Here is a 22,607-nt window from a genome sequence, read left to right as displayed (position 1 = left end):
TAACCGTTTCCTGTTAAAGCGAGCAGAGACTTCCTGCCGTGATAGATGTGAAAACCACTTCCTGTCTTCTGAAACACACCTGCTTCATTCTTGGTGCAACTTCAAGAAGAAAGGATTTCGATTGCGATACTATACTTCCCTCATGATGCTCGCTCAGCGACCGTGTTGTCCTAATAGTGAAGTTCTCATGCCCTGCAACAAGTACAACTGGTTCACAAACGGTTGGTAACTAAATAAACTAGTGCTCAGGACTCAAATTTTCTATTTCAGGATCTTTCAAACTCAATCTCAAACTTACATTTTTTAGTTCTTGTTGTTCCTCTTTGCTATTAGACGTCTCTGTATAATTGTTGACATCCACAATCTATTCCTTATCTTAATAAATGGCATATTTAAAGACCAACAGAGAGTCACTACAAGGACATAAAATGCCACTTTTGTTTTTTTGACATCTGATTTATTACCCCGTTAGGACGGAGTAGACCTTTGTGACCTTTGAATTAGTACCTGTGACAAGGGGAGTGAACTTAAACCTATTATTTGTTACCCCATGAAAAGGGAGGTGACTTTTGTCCATGTTTAATCCAGATGCTGTTTAACCGTGATCTCTGACTTAAGATCTATGTTATGAGGTTTAGACTTCCGCCCCAAGGGGGAAATCAATCATGTGATTCATTTCAAAATGTACTTTCTGATGTATTATAGGACCCAGTGTCACACTGGGATTTATATAACACACAAAACGACAACCAATATTTTAAATGAAATAAAAAAGGCCACTGTCCTTTTCAACAAACTTGCATGGCCTCAAATGGGTGCTAGCTTCATTTTTCACCCCCTTTTTCCATACAATTTTCTCTAAAGTAACGATAGCAAGTGAGTCTTGACACCTTAAGACGCTTGTTTCAGTCAAGTTTACTCGACTCCTGCTAATGTATTTTTCACACATATTTTCTGTGTTTTTGAATTTCGGTCTGTGGAAATAAAATTTCATGATTGCTTTTGATTCAAACATTAATTATGTTCCAATTGAAAATAAACTGTTTTTTTATTTTTACAATGTGTTTTTACGTCCTCTGAATATCAGTTGATCCACCATTTGGTCTGTAGTGGCACAAATCCTCCTGCGGATGGCGCTGCACTTAATGTTTAAACATCGCCCCGATACTTGACGATAAATGCCTTATGTATAAATAAATGTCAAAATGTATAAATGACAAAATGTGTATTTACGGGTAAAATAGTTCCATTCTTTGACAAAAATTAAATCAGAAGTAATTTATTTATTTTGACATTTTGATATTCATCCAAACATTTATTAATACACTTATACATTTTATAACGTATTTATACATTTATCTATACCTTTATTTAAACATTTATTTATAAATGTATTTATACATTTTTAATTTATTTATACATTTATCTGTACATTTATTTATACATTTATTTATACATTTATTTATACATTTACTTATACTTTTATTTATACATTTATTTATACATCATTTATACATTTATTTATACATTTATTTATACATTTATAAATTATTTATACATTTATTTATAAACGTATACATTTATTTATACATTTATTTATACATTTTTTTATACATTTAAACATTTATTTATACATTTATTTATTCATTTACCTATACATTTTTTATTTATTTATAAATTTATTTGTACATTTATTTATACATTTATTTATACATTTATTTATACATTTATACATTATTTATACATTTATTTATACATTTATTTATACATTTATAAATGCATTTATACATTCATTTAAACATAAGTAATTTATCGTCCTTCATAGATACTGAAGTTCACCCATTTCAGTCAAAAACATCAGCTTTCCATCGCTGAAATGATTTTCTTTAGAAACAGTGGAAAATAGAGATGAAAGCTATGTAGTAAATTCAGTAAAACTTCCGTTTTGTGCACAACAAAGTGCTATTTAAATGATCATTGTTCAGCATTTCTGCTATTTATCCTGCTTGTTTGCTCACACATCATGGTTATTTGTTCAAGGGATGAAGCATTGGTCTATAAAAGTCTTCTTACAATTAACCCTAGAGTCAGTCAGCCTTCACAAAAGCAGTGAAATCTGTTTGCCGCTTTAATTCATGTGAATTGTTGACTGGAGGTGTGGTTGTTGACCTTTTTTCTTAAAAGTATCGTGATCACAATCGCCACCTTAATGCCCTTATGTAAGTGTATTGAGGTACAACTGCCACATAAGGGAAGTATTCAGAGAATTTTGGTGGCGTCTACCGTCATGAACGTTATCTTCATCGTCAGTGTTTTGAAAACAAGCTTTCACATCCAGCAAGCTCCCGAGTCTGGATGTCAACATGACCTTTGTCTGGAAGCAAGACGATTGAATGTATCAGAGGGAAAGTTCACATGGAAAAAAAATTTCAAAACAACTTGTAAGGAGAAATCCCCGAAAAAAAAAGCGTGAGGAAAAGTTAAATGTTTATCATGGAAAGGAGTTGTGGGCAAAACATGTCCAAAGGGGCCACCCTTCATACAGCGACTGTTTGAGGGGCCATCGAGCAAAATATGCTAAAATTATTATTTAATTTATTTTTGTTTTTTATCTGATACAAAAAGTTTACAGACTCTTGACTAAGTCGTAACTTCATGAATTTGTTTTGAAACCAAATAATTCAAACATCAGCTTCTAAAGCTGCTGGAGTAAGTAAGTAAGTAAGTAATTGTATCCTCTCATCCTCAGTCATCGCCAGGATGTTGGATTATAATGTTCATTTTCATTCCTGCCGCTTCACACTGGCAAACCCCTCCTTCACGTGACCTTCACGTGTTTGTTTTTAAAGCACAAAACGCTGTTGTTTACGGTGCAAACGTGGTTTTCTCTATGTTCAGAAAAACAAAAGGACAAAGAAAAGAAGAAAATAAAAGCCAACTGTGGTTTGCGTGGCACTCCGCGTGCTTACGTCACGCATGTGGGCGGGGACAGCCGGGCGGAGCGTGTGCGTCATAAGAAACGGTAGGAAGAGCCAGAAGCAGGACTATCTGGATCACTTCCACCGGGGGTTTCGAGCTCGCAGGTTTCGGGAATTCGATATTTTTTCTCTTTCGTAGCTCAAACCAGAGCCGGTGCTGGAGAACGTCGTCTTCACAGATCCAACAGTTAGCATCGGTTAGCTTGTGCTCACAGAAGCCGGCGAAGTGCTCGAGGGAAATGGAAAGAGTCCGCTCGGGAAAGCCGTATCGAAGACACCAACACTAATAAACAATTTTTCTTTAAACTCAACTTATTTTCTGGAATCAAACGGTAAGTGTTTCTAACAATATCCCGCTAGCTTTGGTGGCTACAACCCACCGTAGAGACCCGTCAGCGTGGCATTGTGTTGGTCCATTTTCACTAAGCTGTGTTAAATTAAATAAAAAATGGTTTATTTTCATAACCATTTATAAAGGAAAACGTTTACAAAAGCGTGGTTAAGTCAATGTCAACCATTTTTATATGTTTAGGTCACAACAAACAGTCCAGTTGTAAACGCTAACACACACTAAAATGAAAAAATATATATTTTTAAATTCTTCTTTTTTTTTAAAATTCCATATTCATTTTCGCCTTTTAACGTCAATGTCTTGTGTCGATATTTCAAAAACGAAGCCTGGCAGACCCAGAAAAATGACGGTAAATATGTAGCAGACCTTCTTGTAGTTTGCAGCTCGTGTTGTTCTTACAGCTTCAGAATGTTTACATATCCTGGTTCTATCCTGATATTCTTAGTCACCATATCCCCTGATCCCCGTGGAAGTAGTCGCACACCCATCCCTGTGGCTAGAAGTTAAATTCCCATCGCAGTGGAGCAAGAGGAAAACGTGTGTCAGCAAGAGAAAAACTTGAACTTGAAGCCTTCATGCACAAGTCATGACATAATACAACCATTAAGTAGCAGTTTATAGTTTTCATCCAGCAAGAATGTAACACTTTTGTAGTCCGTTTCCCACCTTGACCTGATATGTAACTGTACTGGTTAAAAGTGATGACATAAATAATAACCTATATATTCTCCTATATTTTTAATTATCTGTGTTTTGGTGTTGGTTAAAGTTGTACCACTTGAAGTGCATGAACAGTGGCCTAGTTAACAACTCCATACGACCACATCATCCGTTAACGTTTGCTCTCCCATGACTTCTACTAACTAAGGTCTTTGTTTTTCTTCCAGGTTGTCGGCACGACGGTGATCACCAACATGGTGCAGAAGTATCAGTCCCCGGTGCGGGTGTACAAGCATCCGTTCGAGCTGGTGATGGCGGTAAGGGTGATCCGTATTTACATGGTGTCCTATTGCAAGTGTTGCATCTGATTTTATGTAATACCAGAGATTGGGATGGGTGTGTACATGGAAGGTAGCCAGTGATGATCCCACCTTGAATGTACTTGCTGGTGGTACCGTTGGCCAACGGAATAGCATTCAGTTCTCCAGTATTTCCCACTTCTGCTTTGAGTCACATTATGAATGTATTTTCAATTACTCACAGTTTCTCATGAAAGAGGGCTTTCTCAACAAACTAAATGAGAGTTAGTCATAGCTTCCTCAACATCGATGCGTAAATGTTTATCCGGCCTTGATTTATCATCACGCTTCCTTTTCAATGTAGTTTTCTCTCTATGCCAAGCAGAGGTTGTCACGGAGATATAGTAGGGGTAGTACATTTGTAGCGAGCACTTTATATGTAAACGTGTTGGCTTTATTTTGTAAATTCAATACATTCAAAACAAGCTAATGCTGAGACATGAATCCTCTACCTTCTATAATCTTGTAACAGAGGAGCCTTAAAAAGATAATATATATTCTTCATTATATTCTTCTTTATGGACCACTTAAGTCATAGTTTTGTACCTGTACAAAGATCAACATCCATTAAGTGATATTCTGTATAAATCCTTATTGCAATGATAAGATAAGGTTTTTTTCTGGCCAGATCATTTCACACCAAACATTTCTTGCTTTCTTGCCGACTTAGTCTTTAGTTTTGGTCATGCATGCTGATCCATATGTATGGAAGGGTAAATAGATTTAATATGCAAATATTTCTCTTAATTTGTTTTTCTTATCGCTAACGGAGAGCAAGCGCACAAGTAAAGGGGACATTTTGGTAAAAAATTCATAGAGCAGGCAGCAAGGAGTCTGACAGGTGATGCTTGCTGTAAATGAGATCAAATGGCGAGGGGTGGGGGATGTTGCGAGGAGTAAATCTTCTTAGCACTGAGCATAATCCAGCTAGTGCTAACACGCGCTATAAATATAAGCAGTTGGCTACACTTGAACAGGCAGGCAAATGACACACTAGTAATTAAAATAAAGGGTCAATCTGTAAATAATTTGTAATTTAAAGGTGACTTGCAACCTTTTTTTCCTTAGCAAAGCAGAGGTTACTTTTTCAAAGTGTTATTTTGCCAAAGGGTTTTGAACAAAGTAGGGCACCCATGGATCAGCTGGTTGTTAAAACCGCAAATCGGAGGGAAAATACCTCTGAGCCACATCAGGATGTTTTCTGAGGGTGTCATTGTTGTCATAGGTAAAGGAGGGAAAACCATAAAGATTAATTGGACAAAATGAGCCTCAAAGGTCACATTTATAAACATTTTGCGCACAAGTTAAACCTCTAAAAGATTATGGCCCTATACACAATGGAGTTTGACACTCCTGTTATACGTGGATAGTACCCTATGAATTTCTGGCTTATGCGTTTTATAAAATATCCTTTTACAAAACATCACATGCACAACTAACTTGCAATCGGCCTCTACAGTCGTATATTTTGTAGTAATTTCTCATAATTCAGTTCTTCATGATGTGACAATAACTTTGTTTTTGTTTACTTGCATTATAAACCCAAGGTTATGTTCACATGCTTCATTAGTTAGAGGGGTTAACCCAAACATCTCAATCGCAACAATTAAGCAGAAGGTTTAAGACCATTTGTTAACTGTTCAAGTTATATATATATATATATATATATATATATATATATTTCTGACTGATCAGCTGAACCAGTCAATGTTACAGTGTGTTCGGACTAGACATGTATTTTGAAGATGGGTGTTAAACTAGTGTACTTGAGCTTCAACATTCCTTCAGAAAATGTGGTTAAATGCATGTGCATGTGCATGTGTGAAGCTGCCTTTTAAAACCTGAGGGGTTTCCTTGCCTCATAACAGGAAACTTTTTCAACATTTGCCAACCAAACACTATGGTTTTCAAACCCAGAGTTGCATAAGGATGCCCGGTCACCACTGTAGCAGCTGTTTTTCTGTGCAAGTTAAGAAATCCTTTGTCACAACCACACATCTGCTCAAACCCTTTATCACAAAACTTCCTTTTCATGCTATGATTTATTTTAATTCATTGTTGCTTGACACGCCAAGGCCTGCGTGCCCCATATGAATATGCTTAACTATTTTTCAGCTTTCACATGTATTTAAAAGAGGTTTACAGGACTAGACTTGACGGCTCAATATTCTCCTTCAACATTCCAAGTAAATTATTGACATGGCATTCATCTGTAGGTGATTTATGGACCTCAAAGCTGCTTTCTTAAACGGAAGGCAAGCAAGAGTTGTTGACTTCTTGTTTTAAACAAATATTGCATGCATTTTGTTTTTCCGACAAGAAACATTCCACCACCCTGTTGCATAGCTAACCTGAATCTTTGAGATTTTTTGAACTCTTATTACATTTTCAAAGGTAGTAAGATGACTGCAAACTGTAATTATTTTTGAAATAAACATAACAAATGTCAATGCAGTTGAAAGTAGTCAAGTTTACAGCATACATTTTCTAACACACTTGTTTATCAGAGGAATCTATATATGTATTTCTTTTAGCAAAGCACATATTTACTTGTCAGATAAATGTTAACGCATTTCTGATCTGAAATCATACCTCAACATGTGTCTGAGATGGTCATAAAGTGCTTTACTAAAAATGCAGTTGTGCTTTCTGCTGTACACACCAATCCTTTATTTCTGGTTGTTGCATTTGCAACCTCAAGTACACGGTTGGCAAATACTTGATCTGCAAGTTTGTATGTGTCCCTGGAATGAGGTACACAAACATTCTCTCTAAATAGTCTTCCCCTAGAGCCTGGTGCTGAATTTCAATAACAGGAAATGTAGTCAGTGCTGTTGTTGCCATTATCGCGCTTGTCCATTCATGTTGCCTGCAGTCTATCCTTTGGGACACTGTGAAGAATGTCATAGGAAGAACACACTATGCCTGTCACTGTTTTTGGCCCGAAGGGACAGTTGTTCTTGGAAGGTGTCCACGATGAGAAAATGCTTCAGTATCAAGCAGAAAGAAACTAGTAAACAAGACCGTGTTTAACACACAACTGGGATGGCCAGTAAGATGACGGTTGCGTGAGGATATGTCATTGTTATTTTGTTTGATGACTGTTAACCTATCCACACGCAAGTAAGAAAAGTAAAGGTTATTTGTAAAGATCTTTCTAGACCAGGGTAACAAAGTACTTTAACAAACAAAAACAATGTACAGTAAAAATCTATACTTTAAAAGGCGAAGACGCATAAACATAGGAGTCCCCGGAAATCAGGGAAAAGTACAAATAAAAATGTCTTAAGATGTTTCTTGAAGTAGTCAGTCGATCCATTCGTCACAGAGGGAGACGAAGGAGGATTTTTCTCCTCTGGTCTGGAAGTGTGTTCAGGAACCATCAGTAAGTAAGACTGGATCAGATCACTGATGGAAGGTCTGACCATGAATAGCTCTGATGTTAAGAACCAGAATTTTAAAGTTGATCCTGAAAGAAACTGGCAGCCAATGAAGAGTTTTAAGTATTGGAGAAATGTGAGTTCTTCTACTAGAGCGAGTCAGAATTCTGGCTGCAGAGTTTTGTATGAGCTGCAGTTAATACAAGAAGTATTAATACAAGAAACAACTCTTTAAAACAGTTCCAAACGTTAACTTCAATTTTTTCAATACATTTAGTTTAGTTGTATACAAGAACCGATCCTAACAATGCTTAAACGAAGAAAAGTCTAATGAAGCTGGAACGGTGATCAAATTTTTATGTTTTAAGTCGGGGTGTTATTTTTTTTTTTTGTCGCCTGGCACAGCATGACTACAATTTCGCAACCGGCTCAACTGTGTCCTGACCCACTTCCGCTCAAGTTCCTTAAGACCCAGTTTTCCTGGCGCTCTACTTCCTGGGCTTTACCTTTATTGTATTAAATCTATCAGGGACCGTCTAGCACAGTGCTTGCATCTGTCGCTTGAAGGTACCAATACAAAATCATGAACACATGTCTTCAGTGACACAACATCTCTTATATCAACATTGTGCTAAATTTCTTATACTTTTAGAAAATGTAAATAAATCCTCAACTGAGCACACAAACTCTTTGATTCATATATATTGTTTTTCTCTGCCTTTTTGAGTTTAATAAACAGGAGTTTATTTCATTGAGATCATAAATAATAAACGGTTGTAGTAAGAGACGGCATGCTCTTGGGAATGACGATCGTCCATGTGACGGGAGTAGCCTATCAGACGAATGAACCCGATTCCCCTTTTTCATTCACCAGCCCAGTCATTCACCATCTTTGCTGCTGCAAGGTCGTAATGCTACACAAGCACTTCCCCTCCCCCATTTAAAGCGGACGATCACACGCCGGCAGACTCGCAAGATCAACTCGTCTCGTCTTCAGTCTCGCAGTGACTCGGATCTAAAACTCGGCCTGTTATTTATTCTATTCAGTCTATTAAGTCCCCGCTCCCACAAATGCCACTCGGAATTATAAAGGATTAATTTGATCATCCAAAGGTGTTCTTTAAGAAATACCCTTCAGGCTTATTGATCTACATTTATTAGGCAGGTCTCAACGGGATCATCCATAGAGGAGCGAGGAAAACGTCCTCATTTTGTCGATTAAAGGGATGTCAAAGTTAAGTTCACAGTGCTTGTCGTCTCCATTAAGGTTTTTGCTTCTGTTGACTTGATCTGAGCCTCATTTTAGCTTCTAATCTTTTCCATCCAGGCTTAATTTTTTTTAAAAACTATTCTCAGGTTTTCCAGTGTTGTGGCACATGTTTAACCAGCAGTCAGAAGATGAATACGCCAAGTCCGGTCTCCAGTCCACTCAGCCCGCACTGCAGAAAGTGACAAATCAAGCAGTTTACTGCAACTACAAGCACATTTTCTCTCTTGCATAACAAAGCCGTGGTCCACGGCGGGATCTGGAAAGGACATTCAAATAGTCATGCAAATGAAAGCGTTAGTAAAAACATGTTCTGAGTCATGATGTAAGTCGCCAGTAACAATTTTTTTCAAAATGGCACATTTTTTGGAATCCCGACTAACTTAAAATATACATTATAAGGTTATTTTTGTTGTAGCTTATTAAATGCAACAAATGTTTTATGAACATATTCAGGATGTTACAACATTTCCTTGTAAATATGTTAGTGTTGGATGCAGTTGACCTTCCTCCACTTTTCCTTGTCCTGTTGACGGTAACATAGTTTTGAAGCCTTGCTCCAGTATAGAATTTCGAAGGAAAATATATCTTATTTCCAACATTACCCAGGATCCATTTACACCAGAACAAAATGCATAGTGTAGCTTGTCGTGTGACTGACCACTTGCAATACACACATCCCACCCAGTGATTTAACACCATTACCCTATATTAATGTAAGGTTATGTTGTGACATCAAGCATCAAGCCCTCTGAGGGTTTCCTGGTAGTGGTAGTAGGGGACTAATGATTTTTTCTACCAAGCACTCGCTGAATGACATCATGGCACTGCCAGTGACGCTCAATCGGTGCTGGGCTTTTTTTGTTTTATTAGGAAATATCATGTTACCAAGAGCAGAGACTCCAAAGGATTGTTCTAACTTGGTTCTAGTGGTCATTTCTTATTAGTAACATACTGTACCTTTACTTTGTTATTTAGCATTACACCGTTTGATATCACTGAGTTTGTTATGAAGGGCTTGTTTCAGGCTGCTTGACCAAGCTTCTTTACTGATAAAGGTAAACACTAACAGTAACTAATAGTTGGTGTTCATCATTGTAAAAAAAAAAAAAGTAGGGAATCTAGTTGGTTTCCTACTGCATTATCTCTCGTGAGTCGGTCGAGAAAACGCCTGCCGAAAATAGCAAGAGGCCAACCTCTGAGTGGCCAATGTCTCCATTACACAACCGTTCCATAAGCCTTGACATCCTACATCACTCCCTTGTCGCCTTCTTAGCGGCGGCTTATATCTGACTTCTATAGCTAATCTTTTAGGACTGTAGAACGTGTTCATAGGAGTCGATATGGTTTACTCTCTACACATTTCTAGTCACTTATGACTTTACATCACCTACTCTCTCTATAAGTACTTTTGCATTTTGGGCAAGCTCTCTAGTGACCTAGATTACAAGTTTATTTTTACACACAAATCGGCAAAAGAACGTCACAAAAACGAATTGTCACACCGTTTACGTTTTGAGGTGGTCCCTAAAGGACATTCATGCACTTTTGATTATATTTTCTTGACTGAAGTACTTTGCAATATAAAATGTGTTTGGGACTATCCTTCTTCTTCCCAAGTATAAACATGTAGTAGTAGTAAAAGCTAAATCAGCGGGTTAACTGTTGATTAAAAACCTTGATATTAGTTTCCAAGTGTCTTATTTTGGAGGTCTAGCGTCCATGTAAGGAGGAGTTTGAAAGAAAAGAGAAAAATAGATGTTTGCTAGGTTTGTGGCAGCATTTAGTTTTTAATGGTTGTTTTTAACGGGTGTACCTGATGTTTACGGTTGATGCTGTTGTGCTGACTCATCTCGTGGCCAGTGTTCTGGAGCATTATGGTCGAAAAAAAAAAGCTCAGCATTTACTAGGACAGTGAAGGGTTGGCACCTGCTGCCTGGGCAAATGAGCAACGCTGGTCTGTAAACGCTCAGAGGGGAAGTTGTATGTTGGCTCAAACTGGTACAATCGTCATGTGCTTTGCTAATTGTTGTTGTGTAACCTCTTTAAAGGAAAGAAAGAGCTTACGCTCACCTTTTCAGGGAAGCACTCCATATTTTGAATTTTGTAATGAACTTCCCTTTACCCACAAAGAAATGCTGTTTAGATTAGGCTGTACTGTGGCAGATTTGATCTGTGGTCAGAGGGTTGGGGAAAAGTGCAAAATCGGCACCATAACAACATTGTTTAACATTCAAACTGTCAAAGCTCTGTTGCGTAACAGATGTTTTGTTTCCTCCTGTTTTAATGGCTGAAGCGACTTCCGCCTGAGAAAGTCTTTGTTTATTTATATAATGATGCTGTCATTTGCTAGTTTTAGTAAAAATATGAGAACGTCTACCTCCTCCGGCTGAATCTGTCCTGTCCATTCTAATGATTGCTTCTGTTCTTTCAGGCCTACGAGCGTCGATTCCCGACCTGTCACCTCATTCCCATGTTTGTGGCAAGCGATGTGTTGGAAGAAGACGCCAGCGAAGACGGATCTACCCAGAGGATCGAGCGCCGCTGCGCCCTGGATGTTGATGCGCCTCGCTTGCTGAAAAGGGTGAAATAAAACAACTTTTTTTTAAACAATCTTTAATGGTCAAAGAGACAATCAAAGTCAAGATATTTGAGCAAACTTGGTCAACCTACCGATGAGTAGAATAGAAAACATGAATTTAAACCGAATTATTTGTTTATATTCGTTCATTTAAACATTTCTGACATGGACCACATACTTACATTTAAATAGTGCAGCTCCGGTGTAAATGTTTATATTTTATATACCCAGTTATTAACGCGAATACTTTATTTACAGTCAGTCAATCAGTGACTTAAAGTGCTGAGTATTGATAATGAAGATCTGATCGTCTGAGTTTCATATAAATGTGTGACTTAATCACAACACACGCACGCGCTTATTACATTTGTACAATAAAAACGTTTCGTGTACAAATGACAAATGAAAAATCATGTGACAGTTTATTTATCTGGGTGTGTTTTTTCAAAGAGATCGATCACACGGCTTCAGCTGCTTTCATTCTGCAGCTTCACCTTTACAAAAATCTTTACTTTTGTTGACTTGAAGCATCAGACGCGTTCATTTTCTTTGTTATATTCTAAAAACAAGCTAATAATTCCTTCATTTTTTTCTGAATAGCGTAAAATAGCAGTACATACATGCGTACGTACGCGACCTACAGACCTTGTGGGAATTATATACTTTTTACAGCTCTTTTCAGTATTGATACATATGGACTTTGATGTGAAAGGTGGCTAAGCACTTTTTTTGTGCGTAAAACCCCTTATTACATGAGGCCCCTGGCCTCTTAAATAATTTTAGTTCTTCGCTTTTAGAAAAGTGGTAGATGAAGGGATAAATGCTGGTTTGATTTAGGATCGGACATAGAAAATTGCTTATATAAAAAGAAGGCCAGTTAAGGAGAGGGGGGGAGATTGTGATCACATTTTTCCTTACTTGCAAAACGGAGAAAAACTAAGTAGCATTTCTCTTTTCTTTCATACAGATTGCTGGTGTGGATTACGTCTACTTCAATCAGAAAAACGTACTTAACCGAAGAGATAGGACGCTTCACATCGAGTCTCATAATGACACCTTCTCCAACAGGGTCATCATCCATGAGGTCTGCAGCTATTCAGTGAGTACATATTCCAAGGCGACAAGCAGGGTTTTTTTGTGATAGTACATTTTAGAACCCATCTTTTCATCCATGGTTTCCTCATCCTCTCCAACCATGTGTTTTTTCGGTTTATTTCAAGAGTTGCACTACCTAATATTCTGGTACAAGAAGTTACGGTGAACTAGTATCACTTGTTCTAGCTGAATTTAGGAGAAGAAAAGTACAATTAGGTTACCTTGTATTAGTTTGTGGAGATCATGGTGCAGGAAACATATCTGTGACTGGTTTTCCAAATATTGAATCTTGCTTTTTTTGTTTTTGTCTTAACAGGTTCATCCAGAAAATGATGACTGGACATGTTTTGAGCAAAGCGCTAGCTTGGATATAAAGTCTTTCTTTGGCTTCGAGAGCACCGTGGAGAAGATCGCTATGAAACAGTATGCAAGCAGTATCAAAAAGGTCTGTTGGCATTTTTCTGCTTTTCGTGCACGATTATTTAATTGATCTTTTATCGGAAATCATTATTATATTACTATAATATTATTTTTATGTAAAGCAGTCAAACTTAATCAGACAAGGGCTGAAAAATGTGGGTATTTAAATAGTCATAACATCTAATGTTGTCATTTACATATTTTTAAAAATATAATAAAGAAAAAGTGGATGAAAAAAAAGCAAATTCATGCAGTTATCCCCCCACATCAACGCCAGCCACACGTTTATTTATTCAAGTATTTATCCCTTCATAAGTGGTTGTCAGGTTAGGAATCTGACTCGAGGCTGTAACTTAAATGAAGAACAGAAATCAGTTTAGGTTACAGTTTTTATGCCCACTGTTGGCTGTGTAACTCGCTGATTGTTTGATGTGGATAAATAAAAAACACACAGTTGGATGAATTACAGTTGGTGGAAGATTAATGGTAGGATAGCGACACACGATTTCCCCAGGTGCACCTGGCATGCGGTCATTAGAAGATAGGCTCCGTACTCCTCTGTTCTGCTTCACGCACAAGCATTTTATGATGATAAACACTTTAGCTTGGTCATTTTCCATCAGTGGTAAGATTAAATTACCCAAATGACAAGAAATGTCCTGATCTATTTTTACTTCAAAGGACATCAAAGCTGTTTTGAGGCAATGATTTAAACTTGAAAATGTAGATTTAAAAAAAATGATTTGAAACATTAAAATACTGTTTAAAACATGGGCACTTATACACATAATGGGTTGTCTGGATCCATGTGCACAGTGGCCATTCAAGATGTTCCGAAAAAGGCTTTTATTGTTCTAACTTTTCTAAATTTGCTTTGCAGGGAAAAGAAATCATTGAATTTTACCTGAAAGAGCTAGAAGACGAAGGGATCATCCATATCCCGCGCTGGGGACCAACCTCTCCCCCTCCCCCCGAACCCAGGCCCACCAGTCTCGCGGTCAGCGCAGGTGAACTCCTCATTCTCCCTACAACACCTGCTGTCTCGCCCCCACTGGCCACTGAGGCTAAGGAGAGCAACCCTCATGAAGCCAAGCAGGACATCTCTGCTCTACAGGGAGACTGTGCTGCTGAGATCCTGGCTGGTGCTTCTGAAGGTTTGTTTTTGTGCAAATTCCTGCTTTCCTTTATTAAGTTTTCTGTTAAGAAAAATCCTATTGACTTTTTCACAGACAAACTGGATGCAGACTATATCAAACGTTACCTAGGTGACCTCACCCCCCTTCAGGAAAGCTGTCTCATCAGACTTCGCCAATGGCTGCAGGAGACTCATAAGGGAAAGGTAAATCTTCTCTTCCTTTCGCAACATGAAACATTGAAATTCTTAAGTTTAAATGAGTGCAGGTAGAGCAACATAAAGGAAAGAGAAGGAATAAAGATGTTATTATTCGTATAGATGTAGTTCACAAAAAAACGCCTCCAGCCTGGCAAGTGGATTGACTGCTTACAAGAAGCTACAATACCATATCAATTGATCTATTTGGATCTTTTATTTAATGCAACATCAATTATAGCTTCAGTCAGAAGTGGCTTGATCTTCTAGAAAGGCTGGAGTTTGTAGGACAACTTTGACGCTTCATGGATTCAGCTTTTGCTTCTACTCCCTCAATCTGCCGCTCAACACTTTCCGTTTCCACTTTACTTTAATCTAGATTCCAAAAGACGAGCACATCCTGCGTTTCCTACGTGCGAGAGACTTTAACATGGACAAGGGCCGAGAGATTCTGTGCCAGTCACTGACCTGGAGAAAGCAACACCAGGTAGACTACCTGTTGGAGACGTGGACTTCACCACAGGTCCTCCAGGATTTCTACACGGGCGGCTGGCACCACCACGATAAAGGTGAGCGTGCGACCTCTCAGTTGCAGCTGCTACAAAGACCATGTCCGAGTAAACAATGCTTAACCTGTCGCTTTCACTGAGATCAAGTTTCTCAGAGGACTTGAGTTACGTACACGACACACAAGCTGCGTTTGTTCTGGAAGCTGAATAAAGCATGAGGGTGATTTGTTGCAACACAACCTTCCAAACCAAATGGTGTCTGCTTTCACCACTTGCTTGTTCTTCAGACAAGTAGGTTGACTAGAGGGATTACTTACAAGTACACTACTGAGCTACTTAAGGCAGCGTTTCCCCTACATTGACCAGACAATTGAGGCCCTCCATTATCTCCCTCTAACACCCCCACCACCGCCCCATCACCGCCCTCGATTGTCAATTTTTTTTGTTTGAGCATTTCTCATGAGAGTGAAAGTCGAGATGAGGCACATAGAAGATGTTGATGATGTATTAAAGGTAGTGCATTCGATGGCATTTTACAAAAATACATGACTTAAAAATGAACTACATTTAAATTCATTTATTTTATTTTTTTTTAAGCGCTGTCGTGGGTGGCTGGAGACAAACGCACCCACTGACTATTTAGTATTTTTCAATTAACCACTGTATGTTTTTCTTTGGACTGTGGGTACATGTTTGCCTGGATTTACTTATACTACTTATACTCAATCATCGAAGGAACAGAAGCCTCGACTTCACCAAGTGCCCTGAAAATGAACTAAATAAAACATTTTTTACAGAAAATAATGGATTTTTTGGGGGGGTGAGAATTGGAACATTTAGTCTGTAGGTAACCCATTGTCTCAAAAAGCTCTGTTAAAAAGACCAAACCAGTTTTCCCCACAAACAAGTTGCGTAAGCGCCCGTTTTCACATACTTCTGTTCACCATTTGCTCGTCAACCACGTCCGGTGTCGCATGAATGGGCAATACTTTCATGTAATGGCTGTTAAGTGTACTGCACACTCGTGTATCATGTTGCATAACCAAGCACAGCTGGCATCCAAACAGAAACCCAAATAGTGTAAATGTTTGCTTTGTCATCCAGATGGCCGTCCTCTGTACGTCTTGAGACTGGGCCAGATGGACACTAAAGGACTCGTCCGCGCTCTTGGAGAAGAGTCTCTGCTCAGACATGTAAGTAAAACACGCCAGTGCAAGTTGTTTTCCTTGATGCATGATGGGGCGGGTCCTGTCCGACTGCTGCCTCTGTGATTCGCTCTTCGTTTTTCAGGGCTCCTGCGGATCCTTAAAATGAATATGAAAATGTTTATTGACAATTACGGCCTCATTGTTAAAGATGCATCTCGCGGTTCTATTTCAACGTGGTTAAAGAAGCCCTTTTGGAAAGGGATGTGTCTTCATGGCTGAAAGCGTCAACAGACGAGACTCATTGTACTTTGTGCAGATCATCGGTCAAATCGACACGATAGGAGTGTAGGACAGATTTCCTTGGAATAAAAATTCATGTTTATTTTATGAAACTGTCCCTGAAACTAATTAAATGTAATTGTTTCTAAATTAGCTTAGCAGGGAAAATGAACAATTTAATATTTCTTTAAAAAAAAAAAGTATTTTTTCATTTTGGTTGATGCCAAGTTGGTCTTAAATTTAATGGTATTAAAAAAAAGCCTTAACGTCTGGAATTGATGATTTCCAGGTGCTGTCAATAAACGAGGAGGGTTTACGACGATGTGAAGAAAACACCAAAGTCTTCGGTCGACCAATCAGGTGAGAAAGAATAAAGTGGACCTGAAAATTGCATTTTTTAAGAAAAGTGTCCAGGCTGTTTAGATGATGATGGGTAATTTCTAGCTAACAAAATAACGCAGATGAGGGATTTGATTCCGTATCGTGTCAAAAAGAGCCCGAGTGTCTGGATCTGTGTCACAGGTTGGCGTGTGAGCTATGATTGGCTGTGGTGCCACAGACTTTTATCCTGGCAGTAGGTTGAGGGACTCCAAATTTAGAAAAGCTCTGCCCTCATCAACTCGGCCTCACCTCATGGTGCAACTTTTTCGCGAGATAGGCTTCATCCACACACACTCGCATTAAAGCCTCCGTCCTCCTCCCCGTTTCTCTGCAGCTGCTGGACGTGTCTGGTGGACTTGGAGGGTCTCAACATGCGTCACCTGTGGCGGCCTGGAGTCAAAGCGCTGCTTCGGATCATCGAGGTGGTGGAGGCCAACTACCCCGAGACTCTTGGGCGACTGCTCATCCTGAGAGCGCCGCGAGTGTTTCCGGTGCTGTGGACACTGGTGAGGATATTACCACACGATGTGTCGCGTTAAATTAAAGGGATTTCAAAGTCAATCACACAAGCGGCCAAAAGCATCTAAACAGTTTGCGGCTGCAGGCTGAACAAAATGAACATGAGTCGGATTTGAATATTTTCTTTTCTTTCTTGGAAGTTCAAATCTATATTGTACATTTATGATATTTGGGTTTGTCCTCCATCAAGAACTCAATATATTTAGCTGTATTAATAATGCAACTATTGAATAACAACCTAGTCATATAATTGTAGCTTTATTTTACTTTCCCCTCCGAATTAAAATTGAAACCTCGTCCCTTTTCTAACCATTTCTAACGTCTTATATATTTCAAGAACCAGCCATGTTCGAGAGTCAAGAATTATTATGACTCTGCGTCAAATGGGGGTTAGTGGCAGGCAGGCAAATATGATGTTTTAATCCGTTATCCTGCCTTTTGAGAAATGGTCTCCAGTGCACGTAAAATTTATAAGCAGATGCCCTAATAGCAAATTCTATTTGTTCAAGTTTAAGGAATGACATGGTGTCAGTTTGAGTGGGTGGCGCGGATGATTCCCACGTCAGAAATATCCTCCATTAGACGATCAGAGATGTGAAGGCCTCATTTGAAAGGCTGTAGAACATTTGTTAGGTTACATGGAGTTGAAGAGCACCGTCACATTTTTTTTTACTAGAGTTTTGTGATATAGTTGTCAGTTTTGCTCCGAGAGGAAAGTCCATGTTCGTCCTTATCAATGTTAGAATATCAGTGCATTAACACACATCCGCCTCGCTATCATCAGGTGAGTCCATTCATTGACGAGAACACTCGCAAGAAATTCCTGATCTACGCCGGCAACGATTACCAGGGTCCAGGTGGACTGCTGGACTACATCGACAAGGAAATCATCCCTGACTTCCTCGGGGGAGAGTGCATGGTGAGTGGAGGTGGCCTCGGATGACTCGGCCTCGTTCAAGAATCTCAAGTCGGTGACCCAGTTTTTCCTTTCCTCGCAGTGCGAGGTACCGGAAGGAGGCCTGGTTCCCAAGTCCATGTACCGCACGACGGAAGAGCTGGATAACGAAGACGTGCGTTTATGGACGGAGACGATCTACAAGAGTGCAAGCATCTTTAAGGGAGCGCCGCATGAGGTGAGGCTGACACGTGCCTCATCTGAAGTTACCGTTGTCTGCCATCTAGTGTTGGCAATTGGTATCAGGCCGTATTCTGACTGTTGCATAAGTGGCAGATGGGAAGAGTCGTAACATTCCCAAAGGAATCTTCCCAAGGGATGAATAAAGTTTTAACTATTTTTATTTTTAAATAAAAAATGTTTTCCTCCAGCTCCTGATTGAGATCATTGACGCTTCCTCCGTGATCACGTGGGACTTCGATGTCTGCAAAGGAGACATCGTTTTCAACATCTACCACTCCAAGCGAGCGCCTCAGCCGCCGCGAAAAGAACCAGCCGCAGCCCACGGCATCACCTCGCCGGGCTGTAACAACGTGCAGCTCATCGACAAGTCGTGGACGCTGGGACAAGACTACAGCATGGTGGAGTCTCCACTGACCTGCAAGGAGGGAGAAAGTGTTCAGGTGAGATCAGAACTTGTGCTCGATCACACGTTAGGGTTTTAAAAATCAAAGCCAACTCCTGTCTCTCTCTCTCTCTCTCTCTCTCTCTCTCTCTCTCTCCAGGGTTCTCATATCACACGCTGGCCCGGCTTCTACATCCTCCAGTGGAAGTTCCACAACATGCCGGCGTGCTCGGCCACCAACCTCCCCCGGGTGGACGACGTGCTCGCCACGCTCCAGGTCTCCTCGCACAAGTGTAAAGTGATGTACTACACTGAGGTGTTGGGCTCGGAGGACTTCAGGTTAGTCACTATTTAAGGCTGTTCAGAGGTTGTAGATCATTTCGCCTTCATGTCTTAAAAATGAGCCTGTAACTATTGATCGTTCAAGACACTCGTCCCAGTCAAGTTCACTAAACAATAAACCTGTGTACGGTGCTGGAGAGTTTGGGGGACCCCCTGATTTAAAGTATTTTTATTTCAGCTCATTTACAAACGCATTGTTGCAGAATTACACAGAGAGTCGATCAGAGGTCCAACGTTCCGAAGTCTCCTCTTCTTTTAATCAACCTTTTTTTTTCTCTCTTTGTCCGATTCGATCCTTTCCTGTCCTCCCCCCTCTGTTCTGTCTGTCTCCTCTGAAGAACGGCTTGCTGTGATGTGCAGAGTTTGTAAGTGGCCAAGTGTTCTCCCCCCCTTCTCCTTCCAGCAGACTTTCATTGTCATGGCCGCAGTTCTCTTCTTAACCACCGAGCTGCTAAACTGTTCTTGCTTTTTCGCTTCTGCTACGTAGCAGGTAGTTACGTCAGTATTTGTCAACGAAGAGGAGAAGCATTTACCCCGTCCACAGCTTGCATGACTAACAGTACTAGAAAACACCTGCACCCCCACTGTCTGCTTAACACACAGAGATTGAACAAATGTATACATTTCCTGGCTTCACAGAAGATAACAGGGTGACATAGAACCAGGGTTATGACTGTAACTGAGGGCAAACACTCTTAAGTCTAAAAGTATGTTTTTTATTGTTTTAACAAAACTTTTTACAATAACATAAAACAAAAGTCAAGTCCTGTGACTTTGTTGTTCTTTCTAATAAGAAGTGATGTGTCCAAGTGTCACATGTGAGCAGCCAACGTCATGTTTCACAAACTAATCCACTGTCTGTCAAGTAATAGTCGATCATGTTCCAATAATCGACGGTGTAACATTTTTTAATGAAATCGATTCATAACTGATTGAATCGATTTTGATAAAATGTATTAATTTTTACTCAACCCCAATAGTATGTGTTAATAGCGTCTTACAAATGAGAACTTGGTCTCCTAAAAGTCAGTAAAAATTCAAAGCTCAAGCTGTAGTTGCCTTAATCAGAATTTGACATTGGTCGTAAAAATCCGGCGTATTTATTTTGGTTGTACTTGCTGAACTATGTCAATGAAGTACAACTGATAAACTACGAAGCTACATTGCATGATGGGTTGTTGGAGAGTTACCGTAGTCCTGAGCCTCGCAGAGTAATAACGTGAACGGTAATGTCTGCTTAACATGATTTCAAGTTGTGTGACCCCAAAATGGCAAATGTTTGAAAACATGCTTATAAAGCAGATTTTTTAATTCAACGCTATCATATATTTTCGCTTAATGCACTAATGCATCGTCCGACAAATACGGTTATTTGTCCGTTTATCGTTCTGTTCCCACATACTGAAAAGATGCCAAATCATTAAAAAAGAGGGAAATAGGGCAACTTTTGAAAACTCTTCAGTTCAGGGTCATTTTAAAAAGTTCAGTTGTGTAAAAACATGAATTCAACCTCATTATTGATCCAGTAATCGGCAGAAAAACGATGAACACACGATCCTCCTGAGCAGCTTTGTCAATTGTTCTTGTGCCGACAGGTGCTGCACTTTGTCTCCACAACAAGAAGCGTTCTATGAAGGATTTAGGTACAAGTGGCTTTAACGCTCGATCTGTGGCACAAACTTTTATTAAGGAAAACACGAAGTGCTCACCTGGGGTTGGTTAAAAATGGCTTCCTGCACATGACAGACGGTGTTTGTGTGGGTTGAACTCGCTGCGTCGTCACGTGTGTCTTCGCTCAGTTGTGTATTGGTGCTCGGGTGTGCTGTCGGAGTGATTGAATGACAAAAAAAAATATCAAGAACCCTGTCTCACTTCTATTTACTTCCAGGGGTTCCATGACCAGCCTCGAGTCCAGCCACAGCGGCTTCTCCCAGCTCAGCGCCGCCACCACCTCATCCAGCCAATCCCAGTCCAGCTCCATGATCTCCAGGTAGAGAAGGAGCAGCGACGACCCCCCCGTCCACCTCTCCATCCTCTCATCGTTGCAGCGCCACTTTCAGAAAAACGGCAGCACGATCGCACAACTCGAGACAAACCGGGAATTCTGAGGCAAAAAAAAGACTTAAAGAATTTAAAGGGCTGACTTTTTGCACAAAGGCCATTTATTTGAGTGCCTGGTGTCTCCGGGCTTTAGATCCCAAAACTTGCCAGTGTGTGTGTGTGTGTGTGAGTGAGTGAGTGTGTGTGTGTGTGTGTGCGCGTGTATGAGGTTTGGTGATCTTTGGGAAAGAAGCAATATTGTCTGAGGACCACACTGGAGTTGCTGTTACACGTTTGAATTTACACTCCCACATATGGACATCATGTTACAGAAACACTCGCTCGTGGTGATATCATGTCTCTTTCTATCGCGGCGTCGGCTCTTCAAAGCTCCACCAACACTTTTTTTTTTGGGAAGGTCTGACAAAAGTCCAACTGATGTGCTAAAGCAATAACCTTTTTCTAAATGAAGTGTTTCTATTTATACAAGATGCTGTGCTGATGGTGGTGGTGCATGAACACAAACTGAGCCAGTTGCGAGAGCTACATCTATTTATCGTCCGTTCAGGGAAGAAAGAAAATTAGGAGTTCCTCCGGGTTTTCATAATGTTCATAGAACTCCAGTCGTCCACCTCTTCACAGGTCGCACAACTAGAGACTTGCCCATCCAGTGGACCTCGATTCAACCTTCACAGAGTTTGCATCGGTCTTTGATGTGTGTGTGTTGAGCGCTAGATGACGTTAAGATGAGCATTTAAGTGTGTCAGGATGAGGAGCGCTGCTTAGTTACTGCATGCGGGAGTCGGGTTTCGCACATCCAATGCTTGCTAATCTATTTTGTCAACGAATGCCATTTTAGCCTTTTGTAAAACGTGTAGAGTTCAACACCTGTGAAATGTAACGATGTTTTCCATCTTACTGACCCCGAGCTGACTCCCTTTACACGAGGTGCACTCGGTCAGGAGTTGTCGCCATGGTTACAGAGTGCAGCTGACGGTGGGGAAAGTAAAAAAAAAAGTGACGGAGGAGCGAAGCGCTCAAGGATGCCTGACGTGAATGTTCATGTGGATGTTTGTCTTCTCCTTCTTCTCATCTCTTCGATAGTGAAACAAGCATCAGCAGAACCAGTCGCCTACAGGTCTTTCTTTGACTTTGTTTTGTGTTTATCTCAAAGCACGAGTGACACGGAACGACTCGCTCACTGATGAGGGCTAATCAGTTTCCGTGTGACACGGTTTCATATCCTTATGTAATAATGATGTAAAAAATATATATTTTAAATGTTGAAAATGATGCCTTTGTGGTTGGTATTTTGAAAGGATTGAACTTGAACATGAATAAAGTTTAAAACTGGATCTATTTTTTGAATTTGTCCTTTGTTTAATTTTTAATTCCGTCCATGATCAAATGGGATAAGGAACATATGAAGGGAAATTTCGTCCTTGTA

General features: G+C 39.8%; 1 protein-coding gene across 2 annotated transcripts; it reads left to right on the top strand.

The window, feature by feature from the left end:
• Positions 1 to 3,041: 3,041 nt before the first annotated feature.
• LOC148088884 (SEC14-like protein 1) lies at positions 3,042 to 22,515 on the top strand. 2 transcript variants are annotated; one of them, XM_087800800.1, is made up of 17 exons: positions 3,042 to 3,310; positions 4,218 to 4,307; positions 11,431 to 11,580; positions 12,545 to 12,676; positions 12,989 to 13,117; positions 13,973 to 14,246; positions 14,322 to 14,431; positions 14,802 to 14,991; positions 16,036 to 16,124; positions 16,648 to 16,718; positions 17,074 to 17,245; positions 18,043 to 18,177; positions 18,257 to 18,391; positions 18,585 to 18,836; positions 18,939 to 19,117; positions 19,459 to 19,485; positions 21,009 to 22,515. In XM_087800800.1, the coding sequence occupies exons 2-17, from the start codon at positions 4,245 to 4,247 to the stop codon at positions 21,112 to 21,114; spliced, it is 2,214 nt and encodes a 737-aa protein (XP_087656926.1). In that variant the 5' UTR covers positions 3,042 to 3,310; positions 4,218 to 4,244; the 3' UTR covers positions 21,115 to 22,515. The 2 variants fall into 2 exon arrangements, with proteins under 2 accessions (XP_087656926.1, XP_087656935.1); XM_087800809.1 differs by lacking the exon at positions 19,459 to 19,485 and having other exon boundaries at positions 3,043 to 3,310.
• The last annotated feature ends 92 nt before the right edge of the window (positions 22,516 to 22,607 follow it).

This window comes from Callionymus lyra, chromosome 1 (genome assembly GCF_982586985.1).
Source record: "Callionymus lyra chromosome 1, fCalLyr1.hap1.1, whole genome shotgun sequence".
In the NCBI taxonomy this organism is placed as follows: domain Eukaryota; kingdom Metazoa; phylum Chordata; class Actinopteri; order Syngnathiformes; family Callionymidae; genus Callionymus; species Callionymus lyra.
The sequence above is the reverse complement of the archived record's forward strand: the minus strand, read 5'-3'. Positions and strand labels throughout refer to the sequence as shown.

Coding starts and splice junctions, on each gene's coding strand:
- LOC148088884 (XM_087800800.1), top strand. CDS start 4,245: ATGGTGCAGAAGTATCAGTCCCCGGTGCGGGTGTACAAGCATCCGTTC. Junction 4,308..11,430: donor CGTTCGAGCTGGTGATGGCG/GTAAGGGTGATC, acceptor CTGTTCTTTCAG/GCCTACGAGCGTCGATTCCC. Junction 11,581..12,544: donor CGCCTCGCTTGCTGAAAAGG/GTGAAATAAAAC, acceptor TCTTTCATACAG/ATTGCTGGTGTGGATTACGT.